Here is a 21,763-nt window from a genome sequence, read left to right as displayed (position 1 = left end):
TGTTGTCCACTTTCATCATACCTTCCATAATATTCACCGCCCCTATCAGACCTGACAATCTTCACCTTTCTGTCTAATTGCCTTTCAACTTCATTAATATAAATCTCCAAAGCATTTGCAGCTTGAGACTTATCATGCAGCAAATAGACATAACCATAACGTGAATAATCATCAATGAAAGTGATAAAATATTTTTCTTTATTGAAGGCATTAACATCAAACGGACCACATACATTAGTGTGTATAATTTCAAGAAGCTGAGTGCTTCTTGTGGCTCCTTTCTTTGTGTGTTTTGTTTGTTTTCCTTTAATACAATCCACACAAACATTCAAATCAGTAAAATCTAAATCCGGAAGGATTTCATTCTTCACCAATCTTTGCATCCTTTCTTTGGAAATATGTCCCAAACGTTTGTGCCACAAGTAAGCGGAACACTCATTAATTAAGGTACGTTTAGTACCAACATTATGATGCAGAGTCATAAGTGTTTCAGCATAAAGATTATCAAGACATAATTTATATAATCCATCACATAAAGTACCATTATCAATTAAATGATTGTGCTTGTACAAACTGAAACTACCACTACCAAATTTAAAAGAGTATCCAGCAACATCAAGTTTGGAAATTGAAACTAAATTCCTAGATATACTAGGTACATAAAGAGTTTCACATAAATCCAAATGAAATCCACTGTCGAGAATTAAACGGTAAGTCCCAACAGCTTCCACCGGAACTTTCACTCTATTGCCCATAAAGACAAACTTTTCATTTGGCCTCGTGGATTTTAGAAGAAGATGCCTCATTCACTTTAAGGGGTCCTCCTCCTCATCCTTTCTTCTCATGCTTCTTACCTTTATACTTTTCAGCTTCTTGATGCTTTACATAATTGACAGAATGAGCTCCCTGATTCTTAATTCTGGTTTCTTCCTGAACTAACATACTGTGCAATTCATGCACATTCCATTTGTCTTTCATGGTATTATAGTTCATTTGGAAAGGACCATACTCAGACGGTAATGAGTTCAATACGAATTGCACCAGGAAGTTCTCATCCACAGCCATTTCCAATGCTTTCAATTTTGCCGCAATGCTTGTCATTTCAATAACATGCTCATGCATAGTACGCGAACCATCAAACTTCATGGTGGTCAGTGTACTCATAAGTGTCCCAGCAAGAGACTTATCAGCGGTTTGGGAGCGCTCTTCCACAAGTTTAATCATTTCGATGGCACTTTCAGTTTGTGGAAGAGCTGACTTAATGTTGCTTGCTATGCTCATTTTCATGTACATCAAACTTAATTTGTTGGATGTTTCCCAGTTCTTAAAATGGTTCCTTTCATCCTCAGTGCTTTCAGGAGTAATAGCACTAGGTTCCTCTTCTCTAAGAGCCATATCCATATCCATTACCCCAAGGTAAAATTGGATTTGCTCTTTCCATTCAGAGAAGTTCAGCCCATTAAAAACTGTAACAGTTGAGAACATGGAATGTGTAGCAACAGGTACTGCAAGGAATAATATTTAAACATTAATGCTTTGAGTCATACATGTCACATACTAACATACTTCACAGATTCAACTATACTAACTTCAATGCATATCAATGTTCGCCTTTGGGGATCCATTAACATACAACATTAACTATAATGATGCTATATAAATTTCACATAATTTGGCAATGATGCACACCCCTATCATAATTATTTGTCATCTTTGGATGTCCAAATGTGAGAAAATATGCCAGCAATACCAACATCCATGTTCATTTTATAAAACAAATAATCAACCTTTGAGTTGATCCTTAACTGTCCTATAATAATGAACTTCAATATACCACAATATGAATAATTATATCATACTATTCACAACATTACAGTCATGGTAATTGAAATAAAATTCATAATATTTGAAATTAAAATAACTCTTCAAGATTTGGCCACTTTAGTGACTAACAAATCTACCATAATTAATTTCAAAATTTTAATATTTCATAAACAATAATAGAATTAAATTTTCACATTTAATTTTAATCCAACCACATCACATAATCATTCACGGTTTAGAATGAAAAAAAAAATATTCATACAGTACTAAAAGCCGATTCAATCAGTACCTAGACTATTATGATCTTCTTATTATACTTTAATGAAAACCACGATTAGCTTTTATTACTATATGCCTTCGATTAACTAAGAACGAACACAGCATTCAAGAAAAGAAAAAACCGTACGCTTCCTTTCCGTAATTTTTCTTCTTTCTTTCTCCATGATTCACGATTAATTGATTCAAAAATATCAAGTAATCCAACAATGATGCACGATTACCGAAAAGTCATATATTTCTTCAAACCAATATGGAACAGCAATCTTTATATAAAACTTCGTATATTACAAATGTTATTCCATTACATGGACACAAAAATCGAGACAAGAAATATATCTCAATGTTGATCATAAATGAAGAAATACCATTCTCGATTTTTTTTCCAGCGACCAAATTCATATGCTCTCGGTTGTAAATTTCAAATGCTTTATCCATTAACACAAAAACCGAGACAATTAATTGCTTTTCATGATTCATGGTTAGTAATTCAAATCCTTTATATTGGACACAACTCGAAAATGCAGATGAACTTTAATTCAAAATTAATGCAACTTTCATCCAATAATTCAACGAGAAATATCGATTTGACAGTAATTTTATATTCAACGATGATCATGAACTTTCAAAACCTAACTTTTCGTGAATTAAGAATTTATTCATAATTGTTATGAAAAAATACAAATTCTTAAACACACGCTCTGATACCACTTGTAAGCAATTTAATCAGTAATTCATTATTCATGTTCAACAATAATCAGTCAAGAACATGACATAGGATCTTTAGAATTCATGAGTTTCACATAAACATACCTTTGTCCATAATTGCGGAAGATCTTTAACAGTAAAATGCTTTCTCTAAGCCTTAACCCTTTCACCGTTCTTGTATCTTCTTTGATAGGGATAGGATCTTTAACAGTAAAATGCTTTCTCTAAGCCTTAACCCTTTCACCGTTCTTGTATCTTCTTTGATAGGGATAGGATATAACTTTTCTAGGCAGACTCAGAAGGACGTTTGTTTTCTATCAGATACCCCTATATGAAAACTGACCATATAAACTATTATTTAACTGGCCTATCACAGTTATTGCTAATTAACTTCCCTTAATGCGAAACGTCAAAACGTCAATTACCATTAATGCGAAACGTTACCATAATGCAAAACGTCAATTACTATTAATGTGAAACGTCAATTACCATAAAATCTCTTTTATTATTAATTAAATCAATTGACACACATTACACATGAGACACAAATAGTTTTACAATCCCTACTTTTTAATAATTTGTGAATCATTTAAGTAGTTTAATTGTCACTTATGCAGTCTACAAACGCTAACCAAAGGTATATTTGAGGCAATTATTTAGTGGTGGATATGTTTAATTGCCACTAAATTATCATTTGCAGCAGCTAGTGTGGCATTTCTCATAACCACCGCAAATTGAATATATATTGGCGGCAAATGGAATCTATTTAGGCATTGTCAAAAGCCTAAATCCGGCTGCAAGTTACAATCAATTAAGAATATAAAGAGATAATTTAGTCCCAAATAATCTATTCCACATATTTGAAGTTACTACAGAAAATTGCACAAGAAAAATGTCCACAGAATCCCAGTGTCTTTAGTGATTCGATTAATAAGATAACAATTTCAGAATACCGCTAATGGAAAAATATTTTCGGTGAGTACTCGCAATATCATTTATTAAATATGATAAAAAGTATTACTTAATTTTATATTATTATCTTTTATCTTTATAATTATTTTTATCTATATTTCATATTTTTATCTTTTTAATAAAGGAGAGTAGGTACTCTTGTTGTACCAAAAAAGTGCTCGTGTATGGAGTGGCATCAGTGTTACACAAATCAATGCAACAAAGAAAAGTGAAAAATAGAAGAGAAGAAGATGATTGAATGTGAAAATTATGTCTTTTGGGAAAAAAATTAAAATGATCCCGGCAGAGGTGCTCCTTTCACTAAGAGGGGGATACTTCAAATAATTTTTTTCCCCCTCTCCTCTCTACTCAGTCGATCCCCACTTTTGAAAAAAATTTATAGTGCATTCTTCAATTAAAAATTTGACACTTGACTTAAAAAACTTTTAATTTTTTCTTTCTCTCTTCTCTCTCTTACTCCCCCATTCAATATTGTGTACTCCAGATCACTGAATATGCTCTTTCAATTTTGATTGGTCCATCCCACTAAGCTCAGGATAGAAGGGGACCGCAAAAGATCTTCTTCGTAGTTAAAAATAAAAAAGACTTCATTAATTATTTAATTCTTTGGATGCTTTGAAGTTTGTTAAAAAGGGGTACGAAAAACTCGCAGCTATAAGCAAAAATTACGGGCAAGCAATGTACATTGTAACAATTTGTACCTTTGATATTTCATTTGGCCTAGTGATCGGTTCTTTATTGAGTCTCTTTGAACCATTTTATTTCGTTTTAGAAGTTTAAATATAATAATTTGTCAGTAGAAATGTGGAGATTTCAATGCCGTATCGTTCAGAGCAATTTTAAAATAACTTATAAATTTTCTAAAATAAAAAATATATATCTTCATTAAATATGTGTTTAAAAATAAATTTTGAATTGATTACCATTTAGATGGTGAGAGTGGTGATTGTGATGGCTGCGGTAGTTGAAATGATAATAGCTGATAGTGATGATGGTGGGAGCAAACTGTGAAGTATGAACAACATAAAATAAGCGAACAAATATGTACCCAAAAAAATAAAAAAAATAAGTCAACAAAATATTCGTCAAACAATAAATACCAACAAAATTGAACTATATATACTATCTTATCCTATTCAATCCTATCAATGTTATTTTTATCTAAATAGTTGTAGAAAGATATGTATCAAAGAAGCCAATATGGACAAAACCGATAGTAGCTTTAGCGTGAGCAAATTGAGTCGGTGAGTTCAACTCTCAATGAAAGCACCAATGTTAAGGGACGCGAACCCTTAAATATGGTTTCAGTAACAGAACCAAGAAACAGAGAGAAAATAAGGAAAAGAAACGAAACAGATTTGTATATATTTCTTGAATGAATATCAATGACATGTTACACTATATTTTATACAAAGCAATACAACTAACTTCCTGCTAGAGTTAACTAACTCACCAACCGAATGACACATGCACCTATACATGTGTTGAACTCAATCGTTCCCACCACTTGACTAATTACATGCAGTTCACACTGATACAGAATATGACTCTTAAAAGAATTCAAGCAACTAAGTCACAAATACTACTCACAAACTATTACACCAGGGTAACTACTACTAAACTCCTACTTACAACTAACTACTTACCCGTAACATAAGTTTTGTGTTTAATTTCTATGTATCCAAGAAAAGAAAAGAAAAGAAATAAAGCAGAGCAAACCTATCGAAGGATGGTAGCTCAATTGACCGAATAAATAAGGGTGATAGCATCTTCCATCCTACTGAAAGGAATTCAAAATTTTAATTTTAGGACCAGCCCGAACGTACTAATTGCAAAATAACGAACAGATTGAAATGTAAAAAAAAAAAACAGGCAGCACCAGAGTCCATTGTTATGGAAGAGGAAAGCTATCTGCACAAGACACAACCACTGCAGAGAGAGTTTCTCTACACATGGCACCGCCTGCAAGCTTGCTTACTCTGCATAGAGAGAAAACCATAGAACAAAAATAGGAGTTGAGAGTTGGAGGAACAGTGACTAAAATGTTACTCTTCGTCAACTTTTTTACCTAAATGTCACGCGAACAGTTTTATTTCTCAATCTATCACGGGGGGCGAGTTCGTTATCCAGTGAAGCGAACTCGGTTTGCGGACGTGTCACGTTTTTAGTGGACACCAAGTTCGCTACCCTGCGTAGCGAACTTCAAACCTTTTTTTTAATTTGGTGCTTGTTATCCACTAAAAACGTGACACGTCACCAAACCGAGTTCGCTACATCGGGTAGCGAACTCGCCCCTGTGACAGATTAGAAAATAAGACTGTTCGCATAAAAAGTTGGTGAAGAGTGGTACTTTGGTCACTATTCCAGAGTTGGAAGCAACTGCCACCAGAAGAAATCGGAGATAACTATTCAGCCTGTCTTGCAACGCATCGAAGATAGATAGATGCCTGATCCATTCTCACCAACGCTAGAGATATGGAGATGGATATAAGGGGAATAAGGATTCAGGGACAGTCTAGAAACATTGAAGAGAGAGTGCAAGAAAAAACGAAAGAAAGGAGAAGAGAAAGCAGGGCATCTAGGATTTCAAAGGGAGGCTCAAAATTCGGAGGATTTAGTGAAAAGAAAAGAGAAAGAAAAGGGAAAAAGAGAGATCCTGTACACATGGAAAGGTAAAGAAAAAGCGATGTCTGTGGGGATTATTGTCAAGTGAAGAGGTTGAAGAGAGGAATAAAAGTTCTTATTGGAATTCAAGCTACTCGAAAGCTATTTTTCTTTCTCTCCAATATAATTTCATCTGTAGCTATTACCATGGCAAGAAAACTGAGTTGTTGAAAACAATGTATCCTGATTGTGGTGATTACTCATATATAATACTCCTTGAGTCTGTGTTATTCCTACTAGGCACTCACTTACATTTTTGGATTGTCAATAGGGTTTTCATCTATTATTGCCTACTTCCTATTTGACGAAATGCTTGATAAAATTCCTCTCTATTTAGAGCTTTGTCTGAGACTTACACACTTTCCATTTGATTTTGCTTGCCTTGATGTTACTGTGGATACGATCGATGACTCATGTCGGAATAAAAGGCATGGATCAAGTGTCTCTTTTTATTTCATAAGTTAGACCAAACAGGTTTTGGAAAAAATTCTTATAACGAAAAACTCTTTTTTTTTATAACGAAGAAAAAAGATGAAAACTAAAAGTTCCTAGGAGGAGCTTTTTTTTAATGTTTTTCTTGAATTGTGTATTTTTTTTAAATGAAGAGTGATAAAGATAAAGATAGAGATAATTTTCTTGAAATATGTGATTTTAAGTAATTTTTAAGCTAAAACTTTTATGTAATTTTCAAACAGCTTTTAGCTTCTTTTTTTAAGCTTTAGCTTATAAGTAGCTTCTAACTTAAAAATAAGAGGATCCAAACAGGCTCCTGCAACATTTGTACTAAAATAAAAATTAAAAATTCTTGCAACATGTAAAATTGTAAATACGATAGGAACACCGACCAAAATGTCATTGTTCACTAAGTTTTTTACCTAAATGCCACGTGAACAGTGTTATTTTCCAATCTGCCACGGGGACAAGTTCGCTACCCGGTGTAGGGATTCAGTTTGCTGACGTGTCATATTTCTAGTGGATAAGAAGTACCCAGTTTAAAAAAAACAGATGGAGTTCGCTACATTGGGTAGCAAACTGGGTTAAAACCAAGTTCTCTATCCAGTGTAGCGAATTTGGTGTCCACTAGAAACGTGACACGTCAGCAAACTGAGTTCGCTATACCGAATATCGAACTTGCCCCCGTGACAGATTAAGAAATAACACTATTCATATGGCATTTAAATAAAAAACTTAGTGAACAGTGATATTTTGATCACTGTTCCAATACGATATTTGCTTTTTAGTTAAGCATGATGATCATTAATTTTGGACTCCTTTTTGTATTTGAACTGTCATAGCCAATTGTCCTTCTTTGAGGGGAAATCTGTCTATATATTGAAATATGAAATTTTCCGTTTGCTCTCACTCGTTCATGATCTGTTCATTTTCTCAGGATTCTAATATGGGCATGTAAAATACACTTTAACCAAAGTTGATTTTAAAATATAAAAGTGGGGCGGTGTGACATCTTCTTTCTGTTTTGATGTGGATTAATCTTATTTTATGAATAATAAGTTAGTTTTGTATGACTTTATTTTTTATATAATCCATAAACACCGAACAAAAATTTGTACATCCAATAACCATTTTCAAATGGATGTATCATGAATGCAGTGAGATTATATTTTCATTTTTTTATGCATAATTAAACTCCTGAACCTTGGCTAAAGAAAAATGTTTTCTAATTTTTTCAAATTAAATAAAATTAGCAATGATTCTATATATGTTTTTTTTATCAAATAATTTCGGATCGTTACATAGTGGGGAGAATCTATTAAGGAAAAAAATAAATATGAATTTGATCTATTTTTTATGTATTGCATAAGAAACATATTTTTCAACTTACTTTATTAAAACGGGTTCTAAAAGATTTAATGAAATGGAAAACTAGAATATGTTTGTGTTAAATATATGAGTTTTATTAATCTCATGTTGTAGGAGAGTAATTTTCTCTTATCATAGAAATAATCATAGGTGGGACCCACTCATTTATACAAAATCAAAAAAATAAAAATTAAACTAAACGGAAATTAATGGGTGTGTAGGAAATAGATATTATCTTATGTTGCATAAAAATAATATTTTCCTAAATATATATAATACATCCTTTTTGGCCGGGAAGCGTTCAGTATGTCCTTAAAATTTAAGGGTGAAAAGTTATTGAAAAAAGAAGTATCCTTTTAAAGGATACAAGTTTGTGTCTTTTTAAGTGATTTACACAAAGTCTGACCGGTAAGACTTTGTATAAATATGAAAAGTTATTTTATTTTCTTTCTTCGAATTCACATCGCTGACGAGTAAAGTAAAAAAAAAACTTTTCAGATTTACACAAAATATTATCGGCCAGATTTTGTTAAATCACTAAAAAGACACCATTTGTGTCATTTTAAAGGACATCAACTCAAACCCAAAGTTATTAGACAAATCGTCAACACATTAAAATTCAGTTTTATCTCATAGCTATGTTCATAAAAAATAGAAACAACTTTTAACCCTTAAAAGTTAGAGTTTGGTGTTTGTCATTTTAAATGACATAAGTTATGTCATTTTAAGTTATGTCATTTTTTCTCTCTTAAAATGACCTAACTTTGTATCATTTAAAATGACAAACATTTTTTCCTAACGGGGCATTTTGCAGAGGAGAAAAACAATTTTATCTGAGAATCTCGATTTTCAAAAATATGATTTTTACATTCAGTTTACGATAATATCCAAAAATTTAAAATTTAAAAAAATTCATTTTTTCGAAAATCTTGAAAAATGACACGTACCAAACACCCCCTAAAAATTAAGCATATCTGCGCACAAGACTTGATTATTAAAAGCGTCAAAATAAATTATGAAATTTGGGTTGACTCGTGACACCACATCAAAAATTTGTGTTTGTTACAAAAAAATTCGTATCATATCGTTTATCAAATTTGTGTCGATTTGTATTTGTTTTAAATTATTATTTTTTTAATTTCAACCCATTTTTTAATTGTTTTTTCACTTATCGTTTGACCTATAATTTATATGTTATTTATGTTGTATCATGTCAATCAACAAAAAAAATTCATATTATATTCGTGTTAAAGATTTTAACATTAACAAAAATTCGTATAAATTCATATCGTGATCATATTGACGTATTCATTCAAATTTATATCGTATTAACTCGTTTCGACACCTGCTGATGTTATTATCCCCAATCGAGATAATCCCAAATCCAACGGTTCATTATCCAAAAACAAATGCAATTATAGCAAATTCTCTTCATCTCATTTTTAATCTATATCGGTGAGTTAAGAGTGGCGTTCACATCTTTCCTTTCCTCTTCTTAACGAATCAGCAACACTCTCTACTCTCGCAGTATTGCCACGTGTCCCGTTGATTTCAATATTGTATTTATTTATTTGGAGTTTCCTTCGTTCTCATGTATTTATCACTCCCCACCAAACTAACTACCTTTTTTCACATTTACATCAATTCTAATCAAATCTTTTCAAACTCTGAATTATCTTTTCTCGCACTTTCTTTTCTATTTTCTCGGGAAAATTATCTCACCGGAAAACTTCAATTGCTTTTGCCTCGCGATCTCTTCAGCGGTATTCCGAACTCCTATTTCGCTTCTCGAATTGCTCAAGTTTGGGGACGAGCGAGCGAGGGAAGGTCCTTGGTCAAACGAACGCGTTGTTCGTTAACCCCATGGAGAAGAACGCGGTGTGCACATCGGAGTCCGTCGATGGAAGCCGCGATGTGTGGAGCTCCAAATCCTCCGATTCTTCCTCCGCTGATCATCTCGTTGTCATGGTCAATGGAATTCTCGGAAGGTATATGATGGCATTTTCGCTCAATTCCTTTTATTGATTTTGATGAAATGCTGATCCTGTTGATTTATTCGATCGTGTTTTTTTTTATGTTCGTGTGTTGGTTATTGTTATTCGATTGGAATTTTGAGATTATGTGCTGTGAATGTGATTGTTTGAATTGATTCTTGTTTCTTGGTAAATTCCTGTATTTTTTTTTATTTTTTTTTGTTGAATGGATACGTTTAGTGTTATCAATTTAACAGATTTTGTGTTTGTTGCATAAAGTGGATGATTCATGTTTTAACTGTTTGTTCCTGCAGTGCAACAGATTGGAAGTTTGCGGCAGAGCGATTTGTTAAAGAGCTTCCCGATAAAGTGTTTGTTCACTGTAAGGATCATTGTTATCTTTCAAAAGCTTTGATGATCATACCATGTGGTCAAAACAAGAGCGTCTGACTTAAAGAGATTATTTTATTTATGTTATGACTCTTTTACTTGTGAATTAAGCAGCTACAATTCATCAATAGTATGTCTGCCTTTGATCTCATGCAGAATTTCATTCTCATAAGCTACTGTGATTAATATAGTTGCTACTTTTCCTTGGAATCAGACAGTTTGGATATAGTGTCTTAGCTATTTAGAATAACATTAGTCTTGGTATGGTGAACTTTCGATGATTCACTATTCTAATTATAGACCTGGTGAAATTGTAGTTTATGGTGCTGAGAAATTTGAAGTCTTCTTGTTAATGGAATGTCTATTCTTGTTTACTTATAAAGATTTGTCTTTGGTTATTTAGGAGTGTTAAATATCATAACCCGAGAGAATGTGGTGAATTCCGTGTATTTCAACTACACAACAGAGACTTTATGATATAGCTGAATGAAACGGAATTACAAAGAGATCTTCTCTCATACTAAACTACTCTATACTGTTCTATTTACTACACACTCTCTCAAGTCGGAGCATATAGATTATATGTACCAAACTTGTTACAAATGTAGTCTATTCGAGGACTTCTCAAAGACTTGGTGAATACAATAGCTAGTTGATAATTTGAGTTAACAAAATTGGTGGGTATATCTCCCGAGATGACATTTTCTCTGACGAAATGACAATCTATTTCAATATGTTTAGTCCTTTCATGAAGTAGTGGCTTGGAAGCAATATGCAAAACAACAGGATTATTGCAAATGAGAGTTGCAGTAATGAGTTGTTTTATTCAAACTTGAGCTCCTTAAGTAGTTGTTTTAGCCAAATGAGTTCACAAGTAGTTGTGGCCATAGAACGATACTCTGCTTTAGCACTCAATCTGTCAATTACACTCTTTCTCCCTTTTACATGTTAGTAAGTTATCTCCATCAAATACACATTATCCAAAGGTAAATGTTTGATTAGTGGGGCAACCTTCCTAATCAATATCTTGGTATCCCGCAGCCAAGCTATGACCTTTGTCTTCATAGAAAAGAACTTTTCCTAGAGCTATTTTAATGTACTTGAGAATACAAATCACTCATCTTAGTAATCTTCACAAGTAGAAATAAGAAACTGACTTATCACACTAATTGCAAATGAGATGTTTGATCAAGTGACTATGAGGTAGTTCAACTTCCCAACTAATTTTCTATACCTTTCTGGATTTGAGAATGACCCTTCTTGATTTGGCAGAAACTTGATATTTGGATTCATAGTAGTGTCGACTAAGTTAACATTCAACAAAGTTGTTTCATCAAGAATGTTCATAGCATATTTCCTCTAGGATATCACAATGCCATATTTGGATTGGGCTACCTCTATCCCTAAGAAATATAAGAGTCTTCCAAGGTCCTTTGTCTGAAAATGATGGCAGAGATGTTTTACCTGAGTAATGCCATGATGATCATCACCCGTAATGACAATGTCATCTACATACACTACCAAAGAAAACTCTAGGGCTGCAAGCATATGGAGAAGGAGTGGTTAGGGGCGGTGATGGTGGGGTAGATTGAACCAAAGGAGTGACCAGAGGAGATGGTGGTGGGTTATATTCAACCGAAATAGGGGGTAGAAATAATTGAGCATAGACAGAGTCATTGGGAAAGGTGGAGCCAAAGAACGGGTAGACTCAAAGAAAGTAACATTTGCCTAGATAAAGTAACGACAAAAACTAGGAGAGTAACAACGACAACACTTGTGTTACTGAGGGTAACCAAGGAACACATTGTGACTTCGCAGCAAATTTATCAAATGCGGCATGTCGCGGTCAACCCCGAAAAACGCTATAGTGTTATAGCGGGTTGCGGTTGCGGAAATAGCGGAATAGATATATGACAGAAATAATGACAAAAAGAAACATTTTTTAAAGGCAGAGATAGCAGAAGTGACAGAGAGAGATGCAGATAGACTAAAAAACCCTTAAAAATTTTCTGTTACACAATTAAATTTAGGACAACATTGACATTTTGCCTTATGACAGCAATATAGCCGCAAATGTGATCGCAATGGCCGCTATTGCATTCTGGTGCGGCGCGGTGCGGTTTCTTGCGGCGAGGCACCGCAACTCCCATACGGCGCGGCTAGCGGTGCTATTGTGGTACTATTAACTACTATGCTTCGCGGACCACCTGTTAGAGACTGAGACTGAAGTCATGGACAAAACAAGTAGATACAAGGACATTAGGGGCCAGGGAATGCAACTGTTGATGGGGAATAAAGACAGAGTATAGTATTTGGTTATCAAGGACTGAGGAGTGAGGAGGGCATGCTATTAATGAGATGGGAAGCAGTGAGGACATCTCCCCAAAAATAGAAGGGAACATGGCATTGGAGTAAAGGTTTCCGAGTAGTTTCAATGAGGTGATTGTTTTTGCATTCGGCAGCCACATTTTGTTAGGGGGTGTGCAAACATTATGTAGGGTGAAAGATGTTGTTAGATGCAATTTTTTTTTGAAATTGATGGGATAAATATTCAGGGGAATTAATACTACAAAAGTGAAAATGAGAACAGCAAAATGAGTAAGTAGTACATTATAAAACCGGTAACAAGAGTAATCATCAATAAAAGTAACAAAGTATCTTGACCCTATAGTAGAAACAATACAACTTGGACACCAAACGTGTGAATGAACCAAAGCAAAAGGAAATGAAGCTCGACGACTTACTCGATTGGGAAACAAACTACGAGTGAGTTTCCCAAACTACCATAGCTCCCACGACAAACTAGATAAGGTAGACAAATGCGGCATTATCTTCTTGAGTTTAGCAAGACTCGAATAACCCAACTGAACGTGAATGGTAAGCGAAAAATCCATAACAGAGCACACCTGGGATGTGGTGGAAAGGTTATAAAGACCATTGGACTCAGATCGAGCACCAATTGTTTTCCTCGAACTCTAGTTTTGCAAAATCACGAAATTTTAGTAAAGCAAACAATACAGTTAAGAGACCTAGTTAAGCGACTAATGAAAATGAGATTGAAGGAAGAATTAGGGACATAAAACATAGGGTTATACTTTCTCTAGTCACAGGAGAAAAATTCTCTTTCCTGCCCACACATTACAACGTGTGGGGTCCATTGAAAAGAGAAAAGGAAAAAAAATGGGACCCACACCTTGTATTGTGTGTGCAGGAGAGGGAATTTTTCTCTTGTAATATGAGACAAGTATAACCCTAAAACATATTATCAATGAAATAGATGGAAAGAGGATAACAATGTCATTCCCTTGGTACTGAACCAACAAACCATTAGCCCCGGTAAAAGTGGGCAAGGGACCAGATGTGCAGAAAGAAGTGAATTAAGACTAATTACTTGAAATATAGTTTGACGCATCAGAATCGAGAACCCAAGGGTCAAGAGAGTGCGATTGAGAGACACCAGCAAAGGAATTACTTGTGTGCAAGAAAGGCATTTGAACTGGAAGCACGCTTCTCCTCATACCATTGCATGACGTTAGTGACAATAGACGGAGGTGGCTGTGGTGTAGTAGTCAACTGAGAGTTAGAGGCAGATGAGGCTTGAGAAACATAAGCTAAGTAAGGAGGGCGACCATGAAGATCCCTGTTGGGATCAATAGTATGGCTTAACTTGTTGCAATTAGTGTAGTGATTGCAACCCTTAGAGGATTTGCATGCATAACTAGAACCCTAGAGAGAATTGTTTAGGAATCAACCAGTGAGGGAACAGGTGCAAGTGCAACAGGCATCATAGGCTCCTTAGAAATTATAGGTGAAACCCTAGCAATGTTGATTAAACAGAATCTAGAGTTGAGATAGTGGTAGAGCCGGCTAGCAGAGTACTCCGTGTAAGCCATAAAGAGCCAATAATATGAAAATGGTGTTCTGGTGCTTAAGTTCATTAGCAAGGTCCTCAGCAGGGGGTAGAAGGTTATTTATGTTGTGAATCACTTCATGAACCTTCCCTAAATAAGCAACACCCTAGAGACACCTTGTTAGTATAAGGCTCCTTGACCTAATGCCATACAGACTCACAAGTAACATGAGCACGAAAGATCAGCTTGAGTGACGAGTGGATAAAGGACTTGATGATGCTGCGTTACTGGGCATTAACCTTTTTCCACCGAGGGCCTTCATTCCCACAACAATAGAGTTTGCCTTAATGCTGTAATGATCAGCATAATCTTGTCCATCAAGCCAAAGTTTGAGCTCGGAAGCCAAAGAGTCATAATTAGAGCCATCCAAATTGTCCATGTATAACGGAGTATTAACAAAATTGTTTAAAACTTGAAAACTAGTTCCTCGAGCTTCAGAGCATCCTTGGATGCATCACTGGGTTGAGAGTCAACCATATGTCACGTGGAAAAAAAAAAGACAAAAAATGGCATGAACAAGTACACGAAGGAGAAAAAGTCTTAGTGCCACCAATAAGAGAGTTGAAACCATAAGATCCATACAAACTTGGAATTGGAACATAAGGACGAGTCACCTAGAAGAAGTCGCCGGCAAAATGGATGCCACACGTGCTCCCACAATCCTTTGCAGCGACCTGGACCCCGCTTCCAGTTTGGGAATGCGACTTGGATAGACATGACCACCTGCAAACAACGGTCAAGATAGTGGATGTCTTGCTTAAAATTTTTCCAGTCAACGGCAGTCATCGACGGTCACATGGCGGTTGAACAATGATATAGGCTCTGGGATGGCTTCTGAAGAAGGTCTGAGGTAGGAAATTGACGGACGTGACAATTTCAGTGAATTTTTTTACTAAACGGGTAGTGGGCTTACCGGATAGATACAGATTTGAGTTCTTCTCTTTATGCTGTGGATACTATGTTGAATATTAGGACCCGAGAGGTATGTGAAGAAATCCATGTGTTTTAACTACGCAACGAAGATTCTATTATATAACACAACTCAAGGAACTACAAAGAATCTGAAATACAGAAACTTAGTCCCTGAAGGCTTCCTGATTTCCTCCTTACTTTTATTCTTCAAAATATGCATACCCTCCATTTTCTCTCCCCCTGCTGAATGACGACCTGAATCTACCATCCCACTACCCCCTAATTCCTCCTCTCCATTCACAACTTGCCACTTGCACTCTTTTCTAACTCACTCCAATTTTTCCATGTTAACAGTTCTTTTCCTGTTATTACTATAGACACTGCAGCCATAAACTTTGGGTTGACTATTACTTTGGGCCTTATTTTTAACCTTTCTCCTGTACACAAATCTCATTGCTCATCTCTAAATAATTATATGAATTTCCGTTAATTAATAAGATAATCAAAAGGAGATCCTAATTGATTTCTAAAAATAAGGAAACAAAAAATACAATGGTTTCCACAGATTTATCAAGTTTGAATGTTTAGGTATATTTTACTTGGCTCCTTAATGGACCAGTTTGTATGCTTTCTGTTTTAGATGACTTTGTTTTTTTTAGCATATTAATTTCTTCAGGAAACTAGAGCAGGCTTTAGATTTTTTGTGTATTGTGCTTGCTTTTACATTTTCCCCATCTTATTTTACGCAGGTAGCCAACGAAATGTGTCTATGTTGACACTAGATGGTGTGGACATAATGGGAGAGCGATTGGCGGAGGAGGTAAGTATTTCACTATATAGAAGATTTGTTTTATGTCATTTGAAAGTGAATTTAACCTAATTTCTCTATATTATCCATGGACAGAGATTATATTACCTGATTCTTATCATTTATATAAGTTTTATAAATATTATCGTGTTTATGATAGATGATAACGAATGTCTTCAGTTGTTATATATATATATACACCAAATCATGTAAGGTATACTGCATCAAATATGTTTTTACATATCTTCTCTACCACTTATAAAGCATAACCTGTTGAAAGCATTCTATGTGAAGCTTTCATAAAATGTTCATGAGTGATGTATAAGAAAACAAAGGTCTTTCTATAGTAGAATTCTGGTGGGATTTAATGTTCTAAAGTTTTGGGCTGAAAAATCTTTAGTCTTAATATCTGACTACATAATCTTCAGGTGGGATTTAATGTTTTTCTTTAGTCTTTAGTCTTAATCTTTAGTCTTAATACCATGGCATTGAATACATAATCATTATTGCTATTTACAACAAATTTAACTTTTAGGTCCTTGAAGTGATTCGAAGAAAGCCAAATATGCGTAAGATCTCCTTTGTTGCACACTCAGTGGGAGGGTTAGTGGCACGATATGCGATTGGGAAGCTGTATAGGCCACATGAAAAAAAAGATACTGAGGACTCGAGCAACAAAGATAGTAAGGAGGACTCAATGGGTACAATATGTGGCTTGGAGGCTATGAATTTCATAACTTTTGCTACACCTCATCTGGGGTCAAGGGGCAATAAGCAGGTACCAACATCCTATATTTACTTTATGTTGTCCATATCTAAATGATATGGGTTAAAGAAACTGTTGAGATGTAATTATTCTAGCTTAGTTTAGTCTGCAGGTTCATTGTACATATGATTAGTTAGGTCCCGTGTGATTATTACATTAATATATATGCAGTTGTCTCTTGCATGCATTGACATAGCATGTGCTTCTCTTATCTCCCTCTCTCTTTCAACATGGTGTCCTGAGCCTAAAGAGAGGCCATCCAAAACCGTTCATGCCAAGTGGACCTGCTGCCCACTGTTGAATTTTTTTTCAGCCTATCTGCATGGTTGTGTCTCACCATAAATCAGGGATGATCATGTAGTTCTTGCACTTTGTTGGGATATTTTCTTGAAAAAGGGTTGCATCACCTTCTGCAATTTGGGTATTTAAATATGTTGACTGGGTTTTGAATTTCAGGTTCCATTTCTTTTTGGGGTAACTGCATTTGAGAAACTTGCAAGTTGTGTTATTCATTTGATTTTTAGAAGAACGGGTCGGCATCTTTTCCTTACTGATGATGATGAAGGAAAACCTCCATTGCTTAAACGCATGCTTGAAGATTCTGATCAATGTTATTTCATGTATGTTTGTTGCTTACCTCATTTGTTTCCTTATATATATGGAGTTTATTGAGATTGTTTCCTTTAAGGGGTCTTCATGTTCTGCAGGTCTGCATTGCGTACCTTCAAACGGCGGGTTGTATATTCAAATGTGGGCTATGATCGTATCCTTCATATTAGCTTCTTCTGTCTTCATTGCATATTTTTTCATTTGGTTTTCCTTTACTAAAACAACTCTAGATATTGTTGGCTGGAGAACATCATCCATTAGACGTGATTATGAACTTCCAAAGGTATGTTTGCTGACAACTTTTTTTATGCTACCTGATTTAACGGATCATTTGTTACCATTTAGTGATATAAAAATATTTGGTTGGCAGTGGGAGGATACCCTCAACGAAAAATATCCACATGTTGTATATGAAGAGCACTGCAAAGCTTGTGATGCTGAGCAGTGTGACTTAATGGAAGATAACAGCTCTGACAAGATAGAAGGTTGGCATCTCCAGTTTTTTCTTTTTTCTTTTTTAATTACCTTATCTGCCGTTGTTGCCTTGTACATTTGAAAACTCTATGGTCTCTAGGAAGTTTGCTCTCTTTTTTCTGTTTTCCCCCACACTGTGTGCTCAGAACATGGTTGACCTTCTCGTGCTTTGCCTCCGCCATATGATCTTTGTGCATTCAGTTCTGTGTAGATACTATAGATATTAACCTAGGGCTGTTCATTAAACGTTGGGATTTTCTGTCCTTCATTTGCAGTTCTGTCTAGAGTACTACGGGTATTATTAACCCAATACTGTTGCTAGCTAAATGTTGGGATTTTCTTTGTCCTTCATTTGCAGATAGACATTATATCCTTAATTGTTTGTTTTAGTAAAAATCCATAATCTTGTGCATCAAATAATTGTTTTCTCTATATACAAAATTCAAATTTGTATGCATTAAGTAATCCCAGTAGAAAGTTGAGCATTATTCATGGAGTGCAGTCAAACCACGAGAAATATAAAACAATCTCTGAAAATAACCCTGATAAAAAATGGCAAGTTTCTTGCTATTGATCCCTTAAATACACCTTGGGGTCGTTAGGAGAGACCATAAAAAATCCTTACTCTAAATTGCTGTCACTTCTACTAAATTTGGTTTTTATAGAGCCCAATACTGTTTATTGATCCATTTGTCCTACATAGTAGGATAAGACTTGGTTGTAATTGTCGTTGTTGATCTTTCCCTATATAATTAAGTGTTGCTTAAAATTGTACAAAGGAGTAATGTATGGTATGTTTCTTTTATGTTATTTTTTGTTCTCCAAATTGTAAGATTTCTAACTGGAATGAACACCTGCAGAGGAATTGGTAACAGGCTTATCTTGTTTGTCATGGGAAAAAGTAGATGTGAGCTTCCACAGTAGCAGACTGAGATTTGCTGCTCATAGTGTCATTCAGGTCTGTGTATTGGCACTGCTCTTGCTATCCCGTTGTCTGTATGTAGCGTATCCTTTAATTTCTGATATATGGCACTATCATAATTCATCATAACTAATTAAAGTTTTACTCTATTAATACAGCATTCTTATGTCAGACATGATATTATATTTCTTTGAATACGTCGTTTTACCTGCCTATGTCCTTTATCCATCTTTTACAATGGCTATTTTTACAGGTCAAAGACCAAATCACACATATAGAAGGTGCAGATGTTATACAGCACATGATTGATCATTTTCTTAACTAGAAGCTGTTTTTCTTTAGAGTTGTATACTTCCCTCCTAGCAATATAAGCTTATCATAGGTAAATCTGAAATGGCTATGCTATCTATAGTTAAACCTGATTGATATTCAAATTTATCCGAAATTGAATTCGTTGCAGGATGGAAACATTTGGCTCCCTGAGTAACAAAGTTCTCCACTAGTTGAGGTCAAAAAGCAATTCAAAATTTGTTTTTTCGTGATCCTTAACAATGTAGAAAGTACGTCTATGATATGTAGAATTGTAGATTCTTTGTTCCACAAAAGCATTACTTGAATCAATATGATAGGTATCAACCAAAAACAGAAAAAAAATAGCACAAAATGGAAGTGACTTTGTATTAATATGGAAGTTTATATTAGCACAGTAACATTGGACAGAAATCAGGAAAGTGTAACAATGTGAAACTAAAAAAATTACAAAATGGCAGAAAAAAATTAAGATAGTTTTAGGGCTGTTTGAGACGCTCTAGTCTCTCGTGATCTCAACTAATCCCAGATTTCCAACAGAGTATTTACCTACTTAACCACCTTGTCTCTTGTTTATCTTGAGATATTTTCGTTCAACTCCTGTTTTGTTACAGCTCAAAACGCAACGTCTCATTAATTGACCATTGCTATAGCATTGCTGTGACATCAACCTACAAAATAAAATTCTCGATTAGTTATCTATTCTAACATCATAATCACACTAGAATATTTTAATTTAACATATAATTATCCTAAAACACTTAGAAGCACATATCATGCATATTATAGTAAAATAATCATGCTTTATTATAATTTTATATCTAACTAGGCAATAATTCAACAATTATAAAGCTCAAAAATAACTCTCACTTGGAGAGTTAACAAAAAGTTTCGCAAGTAGCTGATGGAGCACAGGGGGTAAAGAATTGAACTAGTACTAGGTTGGACCTCTAAAGGTGGTGGCAAATACTCTAGTGGTGAATGAGTTTCTGGCCCTGACTCGGTATATAGTCGTTTTGAAGGTGTCTAGATGCTCCTGAGAATCTTGGGTCCCTTCGTACTTGGGCAGCCAAGGGTTGGGTTGCCATCATGACAAAGTCTATGAAGGGACTATCTTCCTTCACTTCCTCAGTGTGCTGATTGTGGGCGGCCTGGCCCTACACAGTGCTGGATTCGAGTGCGTGGGAGGGAAGTCATCCTTGAGTGTTGTCGGCGTGGATATTGCTAGGGCCTAATGCTTGCTAGCATGATGGTAGGCCTGTGTTTCTCCCTGATTGTATGGCGGAGGTGGAGGCATATTTTCTCCCCGACGTTCCCCTAACAATCTTTCCATGTTTTCGAGGCATTGCAATATCAGGGTCATCATGGCTGGCATGAAATTCCCACCTTGGTTGGTTGCGCAAGGGCTTGGGTAAGCAAGTGGGACGAAGGCGGAGACAGAATCCTCGCCCATATTGTTGTTTCCTAGTACATTAGGGTTGTGCATGCATTGTTGCGGGGCCCCTCACTATTGTTGTGCCTCCTTCATTCGATTCGGCATTTTGGGGGCTGTGGCGGCGGAGGTTGTTGCTGCTAGTGGTGGTTACGCAATAGGCTGCATATATTCACTACTCTGGGGTGGAGATCGAAGTTTATCGTTCCCAACAAACAATGTCAATATTTAATCCCAGTGGGTCGGGATTATTATTGGATCTCTGAACTAGCAATGTTTATGGCAGAAAAAACCGCAAATGATGAGAGATCATTGTGTATAAACAGGAAGCTAGGAGTCAAAATGAGGTGGGTGATGTTACCAAAAAAAAAGAGGTGAGTGGATGTGTGTTTACACATTGACAACAAATAAAAATTAGAGCTATCGAGAATATACGCATAACCATTTATTTGTGAAGGGGGTTTCACTAAAAATGAATAAAATCCATCTTGCCTTGGCGTTCAAGAAGCCCCCTCCGTAACAAAAGCTTTCTACCAATATAAACTGTCATATACTCTACCCTTTCAATACATAGGCTTTTATTCCCTGAAACTTCCCATGACAAAGAAAAATCATAAAATAATAAAGGATATTTTACAGATTTCATCTCATACGGCTCCTCGTTCAATTCTTTCGAAGTCATTGGATCCTTTTCCTGTTATACTTTTTTGTTGGGATAAATCTAAACCGGCTTTAATGTATTTTAAACTTCGGTGATTATACTCTTTTCGAATGACAAATCAACAGAATAATCATACATCGATTCATAATACTTAAAAATTATTCATAACATGGGATTAGAATTATTTTACACAAGTGTAAGTTATCATCTTAATTTTGATTGTTGATCTTATTTATAACATGGGATTAGAATTATTTATATGTAAATCGTTAAATGAATATGTTATAGACCTGACAAAGACCCATATTCTAGAAGGACCAATAAAAGACAG

The 21,763-nt window shown here is 35.1% G+C and overlaps 1 protein-coding gene across 3 annotated transcripts; it reads left to right on the top strand.

Annotated features, from left to right (window-relative positions):
- Positions 1–9,980: 9,980 nt before the first annotated feature.
- Positions 9,981–21,763, top strand: LOC133299444 (lipid droplet phospholipase 1). 3 transcript variants are annotated; one of them, XR_009749925.1, is made up of 12 exons: positions 9,981–10,253; positions 10,553–10,620; positions 16,201–16,271; positions 16,795–17,037; positions 17,482–17,645; positions 17,733–17,788; positions 17,865–17,917; positions 18,005–18,119; positions 18,969–19,066; positions 19,284–19,412; positions 19,491–19,538; positions 21,745–21,763. XR_009749925.1 is itself a non-coding variant. In XM_061498901.1 (10 exons), exons 1-10 carry the CDS (start codon positions 10,129–10,131, stop codon positions 19,353–19,355), a joined length of 1,065 nt encoding a protein of 354 aa, XP_061354885.1. In that variant the 5' UTR covers positions 9,981–10,128; the 3' UTR covers positions 19,356–19,625. The 3 variants fall into 3 exon arrangements, 1 of the variants encoding a protein (XP_061354885.1); XR_009749924.1 differs by lacking the exon at positions 21,745–21,763 and having other exon boundaries at positions 19,491–19,625; XM_061498901.1 differs by lacking the exon at positions 21,745–21,763 and having other exon boundaries at positions 19,284–19,625.

The sequence above is a fragment of the Gastrolobium bilobum genome, unplaced genomic scaffold (assembly GCF_033153095.1).
Source record: "Gastrolobium bilobum isolate Gb01-03AN ecotype WA unplaced genomic scaffold, APGP_CSIRO_Gbil_v1 utg28832, whole genome shotgun sequence".
NCBI lineage: Eukaryota > Viridiplantae > Streptophyta > Magnoliopsida > Fabales > Fabaceae > Gastrolobium > Gastrolobium bilobum.
This window is presented reverse-complemented; position numbering and strand designations above follow the sequence as displayed.